This window comes from Triticum aestivum, chromosome 3B (assembly GCF_018294505.1).
Source record: "Triticum aestivum cultivar Chinese Spring chromosome 3B, IWGSC CS RefSeq v2.1, whole genome shotgun sequence".
NCBI lineage: Eukaryota > Viridiplantae > Streptophyta > Magnoliopsida > Poales > Poaceae > Triticum > Triticum aestivum.
Window position 1 is genome coordinate 842,143,543 of NC_057801.1, and position 17,560 is coordinate 842,161,102.

Sequence of the window (17,560 nt, forward strand, 5' to 3'; positions counted from 1 at the left end):
AAGAGAACCTAGCTAACTTAGCTAATTCATGAGCTAGCTGATTGCATTCTCTAATACAATGATCAAGATGGCTCCAGCCTCCAGCAATAGAACTCGAGCTACCATCTTGCATGTATGTTTGACAAGGATTACACCTGGACAGCATTGGCAGAGGATACCTGAGCTGCGGCCAAAACAGCAGCATATTCCAAGGCGCCTGGCAAGGGCTGGGCAGCGACTGGTGGTCTTCAAGGGTACAAATATTCGAGGGGCAGAGCGGGGATGGCTCTGGGTGGTTTTTTTTTTTTGGCTGGCAGACATGTCAAATGTCCCGACTGTCCTGAAACCTCGACCGAGTTTGGTTCCGGTAAAAAAAAACACGCAAAGAACAAGAACCCACAAGAGGCACATGATGATTTCAAATCATATAGGATCCAATATAGACGATTCACAATTCACATTACCAAGAGGTGCGCAACAATGATCAAGTCTCACAACATCAAGTGCACTTTAGTTTAGGCAACAGAACAAAACTCATCACACCTCCACATGGCTAGGCAAAGAACAAAAGCGGTAGACTAAGAAGGCAACAGTACATCATTCTTCTTCCAAAGACAGACAGGTATAGAGGAAGAAATTTCTTAGCGCAGCCTCCTGGCCTCCCGCTCGGACTCGAGCAGGGTGAGGATGTCGCCCTCACGGACGGGCCCCTTGACGTTCCTCATGATGAGACGGTTCTGGTCATCCAGGAACTTGACCCTGACCTGGGTTACCTGACCCCTCGACCCCGTGCGGCCCATCACCTTGACCACCACCGCGAGCTTCACCTGCGTATCCATGCTGCACAATCCATCGCAAAGGATTGATTGCATTAGGCAAAAACCATCAGAAACAAGTAACATTCAAATGCACTTTCGAGCAGAACAGCTAGCGTACATATAATTCCATTGCAATTGAGATAGATCATACAGGAACATGTCTACTGTGTGTTGCCAGAATACATGAAAAATAGAAGCTGAAGAATGAGCTGACTGCAGGCAAGACTGAGCTTAAACAATCAAGGGGAGTGATCAGCAACAGTAAGAAGGCTCTGCTAGATGGTGCTCTGAGCCAACTGGACACATACAAGAAACTAGAATGACTCAGTCAAGTCACTATGTTGCTGAGCCTCTTCAGTCTACAGTATGATTATGGTTTCGCTGTTATACTCCACAGTCTACAGTATGAATATGGTTGGCGTAAAGATTTTTGTTAGCTACTAGTATGCAAATTAAAACTTTCATGAAGTTTTCACGCATCTCTAATGCCTGATGTATTGTTGTTTGAAGTGTCAACAAGCCATGCGGTGTAACTTTCCATGCCACTACAGTCTACAGCAATGACCCTACCCGATCCTTTGGTGCATTTGTTACTCCATTTCATTTAATTTTACTTACTGAAATGTGATTCAGAAACACTGCAGAGTTGCCTCTGTTTAGATGCAAGTTAAGTTCAGAAACAGAAGCACTGCAGAGTTGCCTCTGTTTAGATGCAAGTTAAGTTTCAGAAACATATCATTTTCCAATAGGCAAAGCAGGAGCACCGTCAGAAACAACGAACTAATGCACCATTCAGATGCACCAACAGCTCTAGGCAAAGCAGAACCACCGCCGGAACAGCTAGCGCACAAATTCCATCGCACTTGAGATCATCCGGGAGAGCACACAAATGTCCGTGTATGCAATTGCAGACCAAAATAAAACTATAATTAACAGCCCCTGTTTTACTGCAAGTAAATTTTGCTATCTTATACTCCCTCCTCTCTGGTTTATAGATCCCGCGGGTAAATCTAGGTTGTCTATTTTACCAACATAACAATACATATCACAAAAGTTATACCGTTAGTAGAAAGTACAACAAATCTTCAGCAAGAACCAATAAGGCCCAAATAGGGCTCTGGCTCCAACCATATCATGTTTTGTTTAAACACGGTATGTTTCAATTCCTCTGCACAAATCTTGAGCAAGAACAGGGATATATATCAACGATTTTGCAAGGAAGAACCCCGAGGCTTACTTGAGATCCGAAGAGTAGCTACCGGACTAGAGACATCGGGAACTAAGCTATCAACCAAATCAACCGCAGCAACTAGATTAGCAACTAAATTCGGCACAAAAACGAAACGATAAAGATCACCGATCCGTAGAGCCACGCGTGAGGAGGCGTAGGGGAGGGAGGGAGGGAGGGGATGGGAACCTTTCTTGGGCTGCTGGCGATGGGGATCGCTGCTTCTGCTGAGACGACGGAGGCGGCGGCGCAAGCTGCTTCTCCTACAACGGACGGAGCCGGCGGCGCGGGGAGGGAGGAAATAATTCAGGGGAAAACCCTAGCGCTCGTCCGATTCTTATTTATACGCTGCCGGCGGCCTTGCACAAGATTGGCCTTGTGTGCTAATGGGCCTAAGCCAGAGCAAGCGAGCGTACATCACCAAAGTGCTATTTTGAGCTCGAGCTTAGATGCACCTGTTATCATAGCCGCTCTTTCGCGCTAAGATTCGCATCAGGGATTGTTTTTTAGTCCGTATTCTCTATAGTATGTCTGCTTTTTCACAGACTATGGCCCACTTACCTACCGCATTCATTTCGAACGTCCGTCATCCCGTGCGAGGCGGCTCAGATGAATCTTTGCGTCGTGGTCCACGGCTCATCCGTTATCTTCCCAAACGGTGCCCTCCGGGGATATTTTAATGTTTCTGCACTGCGTCGCCAGCACCACCCCTTGCTCTCGAAGATTCATCTACGCCCTGCTCCTCACCCTTATCCTCTCCTTGGCGACCATGGCTGCTTCTTCTTCATCATCACAGCCAGACGAAGTGCTGCCACTGATTCCTTGCGCCAAATGCTTAAGGTGGTCACCTTCGTCTCTCGCAGCGGAACTCGGTACTACAAGTGCGTCAGGAAAGATGTAAGTGCCCGTCTTCCATGATGAACAATCACTTTTAGATCTGCCACTCCCAATCCGGTGCTGAACTTAGGATCCACGCAGGCTGGGCTATGCCAGTTCATGAGATCCACCAAGACGTACCTGCCGGAGCTGACTCGTCATGGCCTGTTGCAGCCGTATGTGCTGCAGGCTGCATCACTCCCTTGCCGTCCACCCATCCCGCCGTCTGGTCCTCTCCAGCGGAGACTAAGGCGAGAGCACAACTTCGACAACGGCGGACAGGCGGAGATTCAGCCTGCCCATGTAAGCAACCAGCCACCGCTGCAGCAGTCCACTGTTGCCCGCGCGGCGCCTCAATGCTGCTTCACTGACAGCCAGCGTACGGCGCTGCTCCTGGCCAGAACCAACTTCATCCTCGTCGTCGCCATGCTGAAGCAGCTAATTTAGTGGTCAATGATCCATGTAGTATGGAGGAGTCGTCTAGTTAAGTCTTAAGTCCACTGTTTTTTAGTTTGATTATTCCACTATGTGCCTCCGGTCTAGTTTCTACTGCTCGCTTTTGTGTTCAACTCGACCATCCCGACGCATTTTGTCAGGTCATTTGTATGCCAGCATGGATATGTAAATTAACGTACTGCTCAGAGTGTTTGAGGTTCTCCAGTAATCACCGCGTCCCGTGCTGCCCATGCCGCTCTTCTAATGTTTACCCTTTTTATTCACCGGTTGGATCAGCCAGATCCTCATTAGGAGTTGGTAGATTTGGCAGCCACATATGCCTAGTTCGCTCCATAGAAATCATTTCAAACCAAGACGGATGTCCATAACTTATAATTACTTCTTCATTCACGCTTCAGATGCAGCCAATACATCTCTACATTCAGTTTCTAGCTTGAGTGTATAAGAAAATATAGGTTTCAATGTTTAATTAGATTCAGATTCCAGAACCATCATCTACAGTCACTACGATACTAGAGATTCCGGTTTACCTGTACAGTTATTGAAAACCATCATCTACTATCAGTCTCAATCCATTTTAGATGTACGTGCACTGCATCATGTGACTCCATTGGTTAGGGACTGTATATCAGGTTTAATTTCTCTGATCATGTTGCAGACCCAACATGTCCGATGAAGATAGCTGTGAAGGGGATACGGGCGATGCCAACCTACAGATTCCTAGCAACATAAATAGTGATGATTCAGCGGAGAATGATGCCACAGGCTGCTGTCCAGCACCAACATCTCGTATATCTGTCAAGCATGCTGTTGAGGTTATTCGGACATTCACTTGTTTTCCTCTGGTAAGTGTAACCAGTTGAATGTTCTGCACCCGAACCATTTTTTCATATTTCAGTTCATATATGAATAGAAATCATGGTAAGAGAGTCAGCAAGGTAAGCATGTGCACTGACCAGGATTATTATTGACCAGGATTATTGACTACGGAAACATTTGCGACCTCTGCAGCAGGCGCAGCAACTCGCCCCACATCTGCTGCCACCCACCCACACCTCACTGGCATAGTATTTCGTCTCGATGTTGGCAACTCCTGAAGATTTTTCCAATGCTTTATTGTCACACATACACATATATGAAACATGTACACAAAATTGACAAACGGATCGGTCTACGTACTATGTAGTAAGCAATGTTCCCGTCATCTGTGCTGCTGTCATCTGATTCAGAGCTTTCTGTTGGACAGATCGTCTGAACAATATTTGAGAACCTCGTTGTTTAGCCCTCCCCTTTCTTGATTTCTTGCTGCACTTACGTTTCTTCCGAATGACACATCTCCGTCCTGCAAATCAAACATGTTTAGCATCCTTGTTTAGCCAGTCATATGCTACTTCTACTCATCCCACAACAATACCTTCAGTGGTTCATTGTCTGCCCAGACCAGTCCGACAGTGGAAAAAATCGTCCAACCTCGTCTGAACTCCCACGTCTACAAAGCAAGAAAATTCATCACACGCACTTGTGAATGTGAAATCATTCTGTCAATACGAATTGAATTTTTTCCACAAATGTACCTGATGCTCTATGACCACCTGCCCCTGTTCCCTGACCATGATGTGTGGTCGCCACCCTGATTTGCTCGTCAGTGGCTACACAAAAGACACAAAGACATTAGCTACCCGCAACATGGCCATCATTTCTACAAAAAAAACATCTACTTGTATTTGTATCCCACTCACCATTCTGGTCATGCATCTTCTGATACATACATGCAACCTGATCATCATTTGCCAACTGCTCCATTGCCTAGTCGTTAATTTAACCTCTATTTGTTTTTGGACTACGCTATGTACAACACAAATATATCTTCAGTCTTGGAAAAAAATAAGTTACTTACATTCCTCGTCCAGCTCTTTCTGGAGCTTCCTCGCACACTCCCCGTCAATGTCTAGCACACGAGGCTGTCTACAGCTATCCTCATCATTCTCATGTTTCACAGTGACATTCCTGGCTCTAGCACACGAGGCTGTCTACAGCTATCCTCATCATTCTCATGTTTCACAGTGACATTCCTGGCTCTAGCACACTCCATGCCAATCGTTATATTTTTGCACGATGAAATTACATGTCTTCTCCCCCCATCTACAGCAGTAGCTTGCATTTCTGTGATCTCTTGCAAGATATTCCCCATTTCATTTTCATCTCCTGCCAAGCCCAACAGTTCCATTTTAATTAGTTTGTTCAGGAGATCCCTGTTTTCATTCAGTGAACACTCATCATACCTTCTGTCTGTTGCACACCAACAGATGTGGCCGTGCTACGCCCGAAGCCCGGGGGACCTGCATCAATGGCATTATGCCTCGACACAGCAGTCGTTGCATTCGCCACTTGCCTCTGATGCATTGGTCCTACATTTTTCAGCACAAACAGCATGATCAAAACATACTCACAAACAAATGGCATCCGCCCGCCAATGTATCTGCGATATACCAGCCATTATCAGAGCAGGGCATTCGCAACGACATGACCTTGTGTTCTCCACACCAGCTTTCCCCTGCATAAATTTCCGGAAATTCAGTCAATGTACAGCAACTCTGCTCTGTCAGTAGCCCCAGCAAAATAGCAAAAATTACATACTCACCGAGCAACCACAGACTATTTCCTGCATGCACTTCGTCCTCTCAACATTCAGTCGGCTCTTACTGTATCGAATACCAAAGCCCTTTTCCCATGAATACAAATTGTAAAAGTCGTATGCCTCCCCAACCGAGTCGAATGATGTGCCGACAGTTGGGGTTATTACATTCTCAGTTGGGTTTTCGGCATAGCTACGAACGGCCTTCTCAAATGCACTGGTGCGGTTTGGGCAAGGTGGGCGGCTTGGAGTTGCAGCAACGGTCCTCAACCTACAGACCATCATCCATGTATAGCTTTATTTTTGCAACATTAAGGAAACACAGCGTTCGAATGAGAAATTAAAAGTATTAATGCCACCACTGTACATTCTGTATGGTTGCAACAGCAACCAGACTTTAAACTGCCTCCTTAGTCTAATGTTAGCTATTTTATCCACTGAAATTTTTCGCACCCAGTTAGCTACATGCCGTTACACTTATACTCCCTCCGTAAACTAATATAAGAGCGTGTATATCACTAAAATAGTAATCTAAACGCTTTTATATTAGTTTACGGAGGGAGTACTATTTATCTCGATGATGAAAAACCGCCTAACTGTCATTTCTCTAACTACCAGGGAGTCAGCGAACCCTGAACAAGTGCAATTACATTGCTAGCACTGGCAACTATGCTTCTAGGCATGCAACCCCCAGATCAAAGCAAAAATGCAAGAGGGTCAGCAACACTGAATACTGCAAGCTCTGCTTTCTTCATCTGGAAGCATTTGAACTTGACAACTGCCCCCACAGGCAAGCACTAGGCAAGCACTGGAACACACCACCTGCAATTTTCTGTTCTTGTTCTAGTGTCAAGCTTTGAATCCCTAGTAAACTTTTGACATACAACTATGCATCTAAACACTCAGAGGTACATCAAAGAACTCATTAATGAGGCTAGGTTCCATCGAGTGGAGACACCGAAATGTTGTCTGCCAGACGTGAATTTAAGTGCCCACAGACCCAGCTAGATGAATAATTGAACTGCATATGCCTGGGTAACTACACGATGAAATCCACTACTGACCTCTTATTCCATCCAGGCGCTCGGGGGTTCATCTTCCCAGTTGACAGCTCCGAACTGGGTGGAGAACTGTCTTTCCTCTCCGCCGCCGCTTCACTGCCCGACAAGATTTGTGCCTTCGCTGTGTAAGCCGGACCATCCGGCTCCGGTTGCGCCTGATCCAGCATCTTTTGCGACGCCACCTCAAGCTCCACTACCGTACCGACCGCTATGGGCTCCGCCACCACCGGGGCGGGCACCAAACACTCACCGACCTCCTCAAGGAAAGTGGATCTGAGGCAGGCCAAACAAAATCCATTTAGAACGACTACTTACGCTGCGTACAGAATGAAGAGGTAGTGCGGGGAAGGATTACGGCTGCCATGCTGGTCGCTGCTGCCGCCGTCGCCGCCGGAATCTGCGAGAGCTCCTAAAGTTAGGTCAACTGTGTGCTGTCGAAGGTACCGGACGGCCCATTCAATTACCGCTCAAGCCCACACACGGAACGGAAAGCAAACTTCCTGGGCCACGGATTTGACGTCTACGCGCTATCTGATCCTCGGCCCAAGTCGTCAGCGACAAACGACGTCCCAGCTCCCGTCAAAACGAGGCCCACCACACGCGCCTGTCATATACGTATTACGCTACAGTCCGCATTTTTTAACAGCCCACCGCCAGGAGTATAAACAAATGGCACAGATCCTGATGTACTTTTGAAGGGCCTAGATAAAGAGCTCATTTGAGCCCGAGCTCAATTACTCCATGTCCCGTACATCAGCCTTTTTTCGAGTCGTTTCGCTTTCTTCTATTTAAAAATCATGAATTTGGTAAACAAATATTCACAAATTAAAAAATTGCACACGAATTCAAAATATCGCTCACGAATTCTATTTCTTCTGAGAACTTGAAAAAATCATGAATTCAAGCATTGATCGCGGATTTGAAAAGAAAATGTTCATGTATTCAAAATATTTCTTAAAAAACCTAAAAATGTGTGCAGATTTCAAAAAAATATTCATGAAAACTAAAAGCTAATCAGAAATTTGGAAAATGTTCATGGATCCAAAAAATGTCCGTGGATATGAAAAATGTCCATGAAATCACAAAATGTATGCAAACAAATTCTGTAAAAATGTGAAAAAAAATATTATTTTTAAATAATTTTAAATTGTGAGTAAAATTTTTCAAACTCCGAACCTTTTTTGGAAATTCAAACACTTTTTTGATGAAACACGAACATTTTTAAAATTGTAAATTATTACTGAAATTTCATGTAATTTAAAACAAACTAAATATTTTGAAATAAACAAGGACAATTTTTTGAACCCAAAGATTTGTGGGAAAAGCAAACAATTTCGATATTTTAAAAAAAATGTGAAAAAGACAAAATTGAATTTTTAGAATATTTGTCAAAAAAGAACCAAAAAAGAAAAAAAAGACAAATAAATCAAAGAAAATAAAAAATTAAAACCACAAAGAGAACCAGTAAAGAAATGAAAAAAACGGGCAGGAACCGTCTAGAAGATTCAACCGATAAAACCGGCATGGGCCCCAAACCGTCTAAAAGATTCAACGTCGAACCAGCTAATCACTCCCATTTGCCTCTTAATGGGCCAGCCTGACTTGGACGATGAACGGCCGATTGGATGGATATCTATCGCTATACATAGGAAATCATTAGTTAAGGGTTATCCATTGCAAACATTACTCTCCATCTTCTCAGGTGCTGACAAGTGACACACTACATGTACACCATTTGATTACAATAAACATAGGCCATGACTTTTATAGGTGAATGCGAACAGAATAATGGGTGTGATACACCCATCCTCTATGCCCTCCTCCTCCTCGTCGGCATCGCGAACAGGCTGTCAACGCACGTTCACCGCTACCCTGGAGCAGAAGTTTGCTCGCAAGACTGTTGCCTAACCATCTATGCTTTGTTATGCGAGTCATCCACTACGCCTCATTGTTGTTTTCACTAAAAGAAGAATAGAAGAACATAATGAGCAGGGGAGAAAATGAAGAATAGGGGGGCCATAGCCCCCACCCCCTCGCATGCTCACGTTATCTGTAGGCGTCGGCCCTCGTTGGGATATGCAATGCATGCTGTATTCCAGCTCGGTAAACGACAGGTTATTTAATGGTTGGCACTGACGGGAAGAGACATCGTTTGTACAGTGCAGGCGACAGACGTTGATGCACCAACGCGCAAGCATGCAGACCAGTCACTAAGTACATGTTTATCAGGGGAGATCACAAACTAAATCCCTGCGCATGGGTCTACTTTGGTTTCTCTTAACATGCTTTGTACCTGTATAATATTAATAAAGCGGTGGTTTCTGTTCCAAATTGTTATGTGTTGCCAGAAAACATGATCTCTGGACATCCAAACGTCTGCTCTTTTTTTGAGGAAACTATACATCTGCTCTCGTGTTGACTGCATTTTGGGTTTCTTAGTTATTTTTATTAATCACAACGCATGCAAGCTCGGAGGCCGGGAATGGCTACCACAGTTGTTTATGTCCATCTAACATCTAGGTTGACCACTGGGGCCTAGCTGCCAGACATGCAACAAGTTGTTTTAACAACCAAGCCTTGTTTGGATATATGCTTGTTTAGCTGAACTAGTTTTCCGTAAACCCATCTACTCCCTCCGTTTTAAAATAGATGACCCAACTTTGTATTAATTTTGTACTAAAGTTAGTACAAAGTTAAGTCATCTATTTTGGAATGGAGGGAGTAACAGTCTAACAAACTAAAATCATGTTTGGCCCCTCCAACAAAAACATGAATAAGAAAATTCCGTTTCCATAGGAAACTACGTTTTATCAAAAACGAATATTACTCATTTTTCTGAAAACATGATTACAGAAAACTTGGCGTAACTGTTTTTTTTTCTCTCTCCGCTCCATCCCCAACAAACTCAGTAGCGCCAACTTTGCCTTCTTTACCTCAACATGCATTATGGCAAATTAACATCATCATCCCTCTCTCTTGTTTTTTTTTTTGTGAAGCTACTAGATGACGATCGTACAAAACAAGAGACAAGGTGACACAGCAAACTGGCGCAAGCAGGGTGCCACTAGATTCAACACATAACTCTATCAAGAACTCTAGATGGGTACCGTCATAATGCTGCATGTGTAGACGGCGCCGTGACAGTATGCTACCGTTTATCTGACACACGCGTCTCCATTTGTACGCGTTGGGGGAGCAGGCAAGCCCGTGCTCTCTATCGCTGCTCTATAGAAGTAGTCCATTTTTTTTAATTGTTTTATCATAGTAATGCATTTGCTGCGCTGCAATTTCGTTAGTGTGATTTGGTCTTGTTAATTATGTTGTGATTTGCTTGAGAATTATCTTCTTATTTGCTTGGGAATCATGATGTTATTTGCTTCAGAACTGAAGTAATCTAATTTGGTCATGCATGCAAAAACGCTGAGGTGTGTCATTCAATTCTGATCTTGTTAGATTTGGTCATGTAAGAAAACTGTGAGTTTTTCTTCATCCGAGGGTAGAAAGGCCAAAAGATTCACACATAAACAACACATTCCAAAAGATTCACAGTTTCGGGAACACAAAGCAACAAATGGATCCAAAATACATCACACACATTGATTCAGAGAAAAATGGTTCATTCCTGATCACAAAGAAACCCATTCATACATTTCTGAGCACAAACAACACATTGATTTATTCCGGATCACATCAAAATATTGATTCGGAGATAATTGACATAGACAAGCTCAAAGGTACATGGAATTGGTCCAGCACTGCCTGGTAGCTGGATGTGGAGAAAGAGTAGCCTGCCTCCTTGGCCAATGGATGATTTCATTGAACGTACAATTACAGCCGTTGGAAAAAACCCGCACATACTTTTCTTCAGTGCAGAATCCTGGGACCTTGTTAGAGACGACATCCGTACTCTAGTGAGTAGCCTATCAGCACCGGAACCCTATGAGACCTCTGCGGCGGTTGCCTCTGCCCGACAGCCTGGGCGTCCTCACCAAGGTTGCCTCCTCCTCTTCATCAGCACATCTCCTAGACTAGGATCCATCCTTCTAGGTTTGTTGTAGGTTGTGGGGGAGGTATGGTGGCTAGGGTAAATAGTGTTCTGGCTGGACTGGCTGAGGGTGGACTTGGTTTATATTGATGGTCTAGAGGGGGATGGGTGGCTGTGATATTTGTCGTTTTCTTAAAACTAATAAAAATATCCCATTCAAAAGTTCATTTGGCAAATTCCAGGAAAAATCCTTGAGCTTCCCTTGTACATAGAACTAATATGCTTCCATGCATCTTTTGCAAGAGCCTTCGAGTGGCAAGGAAGCATGGAGAATGAACAAGGCGGATGCATTGAGTTGCTTGTTCACTTCTTTTCTTGGTGACAAGTTTCTTGGATCATATGCATGATATCCTTCTTCAATGATCCTCCAAAGTTGTGTTCAATGATCCTTCTTCAATGAACTGTTCAAATGATACTTAATTCGAACCCAATTAGCTAAGAGCGTGCTTGGATACGTTTTAGTCCCATGACTAAAAGTAGTGGGACTAAAACTTGCTACTCTCACCCATGCTTGGATCCAAATACTAAAGAGACTAAAATCTAGTTATTGAGCATTTATTATCCTTCAAACCCTCCAATCCAGAACTAAGGAGAGGAATTAAATGAGGAGAGAGAGAGCTAATACATATTTTAGTAGGTTTCCCATGACTAAAAGATTTTAGCCTCAAGACTAGTCCTAGCCTCTCTTTAGTCAGGGGTGCTTGGAACTTTAGCCTCTAAAAGAGACTATTTTTAGTCAGACTAAAAATAGTCCCTTATATCCAAGCACCCTCTAAGTTGGTTAAATCAAGCTTAGGAGGAGGGCCAAGGTTGTTTATGTGAGGCGAGGGAATCAAACCACCATAGACCCGAGGAGGGGCAAATGCATTCCCGATCCAACTTTCCCATGGGAAGGGTTAGACCCCATGCCACTAGTCGCATCCTTGGCAGAGTCAACATCCACGCTCGAGGAGGAAGTACTCCCTCCGTTTCTTTTTAGTTCACATATAAGGTTTGGTCAAAGTCAAATTTTGTAGAGTTTGACTAACTTTATATTAAAAAATATAAACAATCACAATATGAAATTAATATCATCATATGCACCACAAAACGTATTTTCATACTATATAATTTTAGTATTGTAGATGTTCATATTTTTTTATATAAATTTGATCAAACTTTGTGTAGTTTGACTTTGACCAAATCTTATATGCAGAGTAAAAACGGAGGGAGTACCAACTACCTTCACAAGAATGGTAGCGGCAGTTGGCAAGCCCAATAAGAATTCTTGCAACAACCCTTTGACCTCAACAGGCATGGATCATTTAAGTCCATTCATGGACACATACAAAACCACGGGTGACAATCGTGTTGTCCGAAAACCACTTGTTGAGGTCGAAGTTGTGGTTGTTGTTGGTACTCCCTCCGTTTTTATTTACTCTGCATATTAGAGTTGACTGAAGTCAAACTTCATAAAGTTTGACCAAGTTTATAAAAAACAATATAGACATTTATCGTAATAAATTTATACGATGTGAAAGTACATTCAGTAATAAATCTAATGTTGTTGATTTGTTATTGTATATCTTAATATTTTTGTTTATAAACTTGGTCAAAGTTTGAAAAACTTGACTTTGACCAATGCTAATATGCGAACTAAATAAAAACGGAAAGAGTATTACAAAGAGCAGGGAGTATTATAAAGAGCAGACGCTAAGACCTCACCGCCAGGATTCAGGTCCAAGATCAAAGAATCAGACGTAAAGAGGAATTAAGTGTCATGTCCATCAGCACACCAAATCACTAATCATAGTTCGAATCTCATATGAGTTTTTACAAGCACATGATGATTTAACAAGTAGAAACGATCAGATTTATACCACCAGCACTCAAATCATGGGATCCAATATAGTCGATTCACATTACCCAGAGGTGTGCAACAATAACATCAAGTGCATTTTAATTTCGGCAACAGAAGGAAACTCATTACATCTCCATAGCCAAGGCAAAAGACGAAAGCAGTAGAGTAAGAAGGTAACAGCACATCATTTCAGGAGTACTTCCGAAGACAGACAGGTGAAGAAAGAAAGTGCTTAGCGCAGCCTCCTGGCCTCCCGCTCAGACTCGAGCAGGGTGAGGATGTCGCCCTCCCGGACAGGCCCCTTGACGTTCCTCATGATGAGACGGTTCTGGTCATCCAGGAACTTGACTCTCACCTGGGTCACCTGACCCCTCGACCCGGTGCGGCCCATCACCTTGACCACCACTGCGAGCTTCACCTGGGTGTCCATGCTGCACAAACCATCGCAAGGGATTGCATTAGGAAAGAACCATCGGAAAGAAATAACTAATCGACTGTTCTAGGCCTAGAACAGCCAGCATACAACTCCATTGCAGTTGAGATAGATCATACATACAAGAGAGAGCACACAAATGTTCCTTACTATTTGGAACATGTCAACTGTGTGCCCAAAGGAGAAACACTTCATCAAAAACAGAAACCGGAGAAGTTATTGGTCTAAAACCGGTGTTAAAAAAACAGATAGATCTACTGGTCCAGACACTGAATTCGAACGAACAACAGTTATTAACACTCCCAGGGAGTGACTTGTTTCCTGCTTCCACAGTTGTTTCCACACTTTGGACTAAACGGCTACTTGTTTGCAGAAAATGCTACTGGTTCTGGGAGGCAGTTCAAGAACCGTCAGCTCCATAGTTACCGCAACAATTCTCCAGCACTCTAGCACCACCAGGAGTTCAGTCTGACCACGAGGATCTGCATCTGATCGAGGAGAAGATCAGGGACCTCGAGAGGGCCAGGGATACGTTGAAGATCAGGAACATGAAGAATGAGCTGACTGGAGCCAACACCGAGCTTAAACATTCAAGGGAAGTGATCAGCAACAGCGAGAAGAAGGCTCTGCTAGATGGTGCTCTGAGCCAGCTGGACGCGCACAAGAAACTATTGAAATGTGATTCAGAAACACCGCAGAGTTGCCTCTGTTTAGATGCAAGTTAAGTTTCAGAAACAGAAACACTGCAGAGCTGCCTCTGTTTATATGCAAGTTAAGTTTCAGAAACATATCATTTTCCAACAGGCAAAGCAGGAGCACCATCAGAAACAACGAGCTGATGCACAATTCCAATGCACTAACTGTTCTAGGCAAAGCAGACGCACCGCCAGAACAGCACTTCCATTGCACTTGAGAGCACAGAAACGTCCATGAATGCAGATCAGAATAGAACTAAAATAAACAGCCCCTGTTTCGCAAGTAAATGGGCTATGTTATACTCCCTCCTTTCCGGTCATAAATCTAGGTTAAATTACCAACATAATACTGTACGTCATACACCACAAAATCTTATACCATTAGAAAGTAGAACGAATGGTCAGCAAGAACCAGTAAGGTCCAAATATGGCTTCAGCTAAACTATGTTTTGCACACAATAAGGTCCACCGATTCCTCCTGTGCACAAATCTTCAGCAAGAAGAAGGACATATGTATCAACGATTTTGCAAGTAAGAACCCCGAGGCTTATTTGAGATCTGAAGAGCAGCTACCAATATCAGTACAAAGCTGCCTATGGTCGAAATATGGCTCCAACTAAATTATGTTTTACACAGAATAAGATGTAATTCCCCCTCAATAGAAATCTTCAGCAAGAACTACCCCGAGGCATATTTTGAGATCTAAAGAGTAGCTACCAATATCGGCACAAAGAGTGGAAAATGAAGCAAGCATCTCTCAGAATCATCAACACGCCACAAAGCTAGACATGTCGGGAACTAAGCTACCAACGGAATCAATCACAACAACTAAATCGATCCAGCACAAAAAACGAAACGAAAAAGCCCAGAGATCCGTGGAGCCACGCGTGAAGAGGCGTAGGGGAGGGAGGGAGGGAGGGAAGAGATAGGAACCTTTCTTGGGCTGTTGGCGATGGGGGTAGGGGGAGGCGGCGGCGACGGAGGAGGCGGCGCAAGCTGCTTCGGCTACAACGGACCGGGGGCGGCGGCGCAGGGACAGGGAGGGAGGAAATAAGAGAGGGTAGAACCCAAACCCTAGCGCTCGTCCAGTTGTTGGGTTGCGCTGCCGGCGGCCTTGGTTGGGCTCCTGGTCCGTATGCGAGCAAATGGTCTGTTGGGCCTAAAGCCCAAACAGGTGCAGCTTTACTTTAGTAGATCCACTTTCTTCTTTGCCTATGTTTGCCTCAAAAAAAAAAATTCTTTGCCTATGTCTCTAAAAAAATGTATCTACTAAAATTTGCTCCAAAAAAAAAGTCTCTAAAAAAAATCTTCTTTGCCTAAAAAAAAATACACTTTCTTCTTCTGCTGAAAAAAGATACACTTTATTTTTCTTTCTTTCATAGTTTGAGAACAAAGCCGATACCCCTGCAATAGTTCAGGGACGAACAGTACACTTCATTCACTCTATGTGCAATATACTCCTACGCAATAATGTTCAAAACCACAGACATGTGTTACATTTGAACTAGAAGAAATATTGCTACAATGCATCACCATGTGACCATTTATTGGTGTAAATGAAAACCAAAGGACCGGGGTTCTGATTTTTTTTTAATTTAATATAAGGGCATTTTGATTTGAAATTGAGTAAACCTTTTTTCTTTTCTTCTAATAACTAATTGAGAAGCACCCCTAACACGCTAACAAAATGAACTGTGCATTGAAAGTTTTCCATCTATTTTTCTGAGCAAACCTGCACATTGACCGATCCCAGAGAAATAATTGAGAAGCTCATCGTCGGAGTTCATCACAGCTTTCGTTCACGTCGCCGTGGAGCCTGGGAACGTGCCCTAGTTGCCCGGACAGTAAAATCGCCCCTAGTCACATGCTTGATCATTGTACATAATTCTTTCATGCTCTGCTTTCTTTCTGCTCTACTTGCTGTTGCTCACTCTACAGGATGCAACGGCGATGCGCTCCCTGATTTTCATGCACATTATTCTACTTACAAGCCTGCCGGTGAATAGAGGCTCTACGGAAACAACCAACATGTCTGGCGGTAAACTTTATAATCGAATGATGCTCCTAAGGACCAGGTTTCTTTGGGAAAAGCAGATAAAAAAAAAGTGCAACGACCTTATCATCCGACAGTTTGTCAAGAACGTAACAGTTCAAACAAAAACATATATAATAACGCCGTTCAGCCCCAGTTATCTCAATTTGTAGAAAAATGAGACCCCGTATGATCGGATGCATTCACGCACACCCTGAAACAGGTTGATGCATAAAGTATGGGAAGCCATTGATCTTCTTCCCATCAGGACCTTCAGTCGAAGAGACCATTGGCAACGTCCTCCATCATGCTCTTCTTCATGTCGCTGGTGCTGCTTGTCCTCATTGTCAGAGACCCAAACATCCTTGATGGAGGCTGCTAGGCAATCGCACACTGTTTGGTGGCCTCCCATCTGCTGTTGTCGTTGGAGGAATCACATTGTTTTGATTTGTATTTTCGGAAGCCGGACTCCTAGCATCTGGGAATTGGTAGACTGCATTTCTGTCAAGGCCTGAGAACACAAGGGAAATATGTGAGTTTCATTGATGGGAACATGCAAGCAGAAACTAGGACACCAATTTATGCTCCACCAGATTGATTATCCATTTTGTTCCTATTGACCACTACAGGTTATTCTGTAAATACCAAGAGCAGATTGGAAGTAAATCACAATATTACCGAAAATAAACCGAAACGAACTGAACCAAACCAATTTTACGGTTTTTATGGTTTCTGGTTTGGTATGAACTTTCCATACCGTTCTGCAACAAGTGGAGTGTTTTTGTTTTTTTTGAACAGTCTACAAGTTGAATTTAGAGAAACAAGCAGCACGACAAAGATCAGCAACGGAACATATTAAAATTCACCGTGTTGTGCAGCCATGTCATTAAGATATTGCCATGTACTAGTAGCTTGTACAGAAGGACCTGCATCATTGTTCAGGGGCACTGCATGGACTGGGCGGCCATTGTTCATGAAGTAATCAGGGATAAGACCCCCTGAGCTCTCCCGCTCGTCAAACTTCTTATATGCAGACATTTTCCAGTTGTTCACTTTATGCTGTAACAGAATATATGAAGGTTATTGCCAGCACTATTATTTTAGTGAGTATCAACTGCCTAACTGTGATCGAAGCGGAACAGTGTTCGATATAATACCCGCGGAAACTGATCGACGTCATTGACACTGTATGGAACATAGTCATCAGTCATCTTACCAACAAGATCATAGAAATCATTGAATAAGACTTCACAGTTTTCCTCTTGAACCCAATAGGAATAGATCTCATCCCCAGGAACACACATGGTGGCATGATTAATCATGGTATTCCAATCCTCTTTCTTCATGCCAGCAAGCTAATTGCCATAAATTAAGAGTTATCTTATCAATTAATGAAATGCTATCGGATATTATAGTGCATATATATTAAAGCCGTGCATGTCCAAATAAGTCCTACCATGCT

The 17,560-nt window shown here is 43.5% G+C and overlaps 3 protein-coding genes across 7 annotated transcripts; all 3 read right to left on the bottom strand.

Moving 5' to 3' along the window:
- Nucleotides 1–389: 389 nt before the first annotated feature.
- On the bottom strand, nucleotides 390–7,539 carry LOC123072852 (40S ribosomal protein S28). 4 transcript variants are annotated; one of them, XR_006435452.1, is made up of 12 exons: nucleotides 7,409–7,539; nucleotides 7,057–7,326; nucleotides 5,999–6,263; nucleotides 5,848–5,911; nucleotides 5,640–5,765; nucleotides 5,097–5,562; nucleotides 4,932–5,006; nucleotides 4,772–4,846; nucleotides 4,537–4,699; nucleotides 4,314–4,450; nucleotides 2,215–4,225; nucleotides 390–819 (listed from the first exon to the last, which is right to left on the bottom strand). XR_006435452.1 is itself a non-coding variant. In XM_044496516.1 (2 exons), exon 2 carries the CDS (start codon nucleotides 816–818, stop codon nucleotides 621–623), a length of 198 nt encoding a protein of 65 aa, XP_044352451.1. In that variant the 5' UTR covers nucleotide 819; nucleotides 2,215–2,288; the 3' UTR covers nucleotides 390–620. The 4 variants fall into 4 exon arrangements, 1 of the variants encoding a protein (XP_044352451.1); XR_006435453.1 differs by lacking the exon at nucleotides 7,409–7,539 and having other exon boundaries at nucleotides 5,097–5,151; nucleotides 5,255–5,562; nucleotides 7,057–7,380; XR_006435454.1 differs by lacking the exon at nucleotides 7,409–7,539 and having other exon boundaries at nucleotides 5,255–5,562; nucleotides 7,057–7,380.
- Nucleotides 7,540–12,976: 5,437 nt separating this feature from the next.
- On the bottom strand, nucleotides 12,977–15,138 carry LOC123072855 (40S ribosomal protein S28). Of its 2 annotated transcripts, none has more exons than XM_044496518.1 (2): nucleotides 15,000–15,138; nucleotides 12,977–13,369 (listed from the first exon to the last, which is right to left on the bottom strand). In XM_044496518.1, the coding sequence occupies exon 2, from the start codon at nucleotides 13,366–13,368 to the stop codon at nucleotides 13,171–13,173; it is 198 nt and encodes a 65-aa protein (XP_044352453.1). In that variant the 5' UTR covers nucleotide 13,369; nucleotides 15,000–15,138; the 3' UTR covers nucleotides 12,977–13,170. The 2 variants fall into 2 exon arrangements, with proteins under 2 accessions (XP_044352453.1, XP_044352454.1); XM_044496519.1 differs by having other exon boundaries at nucleotides 12,977–13,373; nucleotides 15,000–15,020.
- Nucleotides 15,139–16,246: 1,108 nt separating this feature from the next.
- Nucleotides 16,247–17,427, bottom strand: LOC123072853 (uncharacterized). Its single transcript, XM_044496517.1, has 3 exons — nucleotides 17,256–17,427; nucleotides 16,965–17,157; nucleotides 16,247–16,609 (listed from the first exon to the last, which is right to left on the bottom strand). The coding sequence occupies exons 1-3, from the start codon at nucleotides 17,418–17,420 to the stop codon at nucleotides 16,446–16,448; spliced, it is 522 nt and encodes a 173-aa protein (XP_044352452.1). The 5' UTR covers nucleotides 17,421–17,427; the 3' UTR covers nucleotides 16,247–16,445.
- Nucleotides 17,428–17,560: the final 133 nt, after the last annotated feature.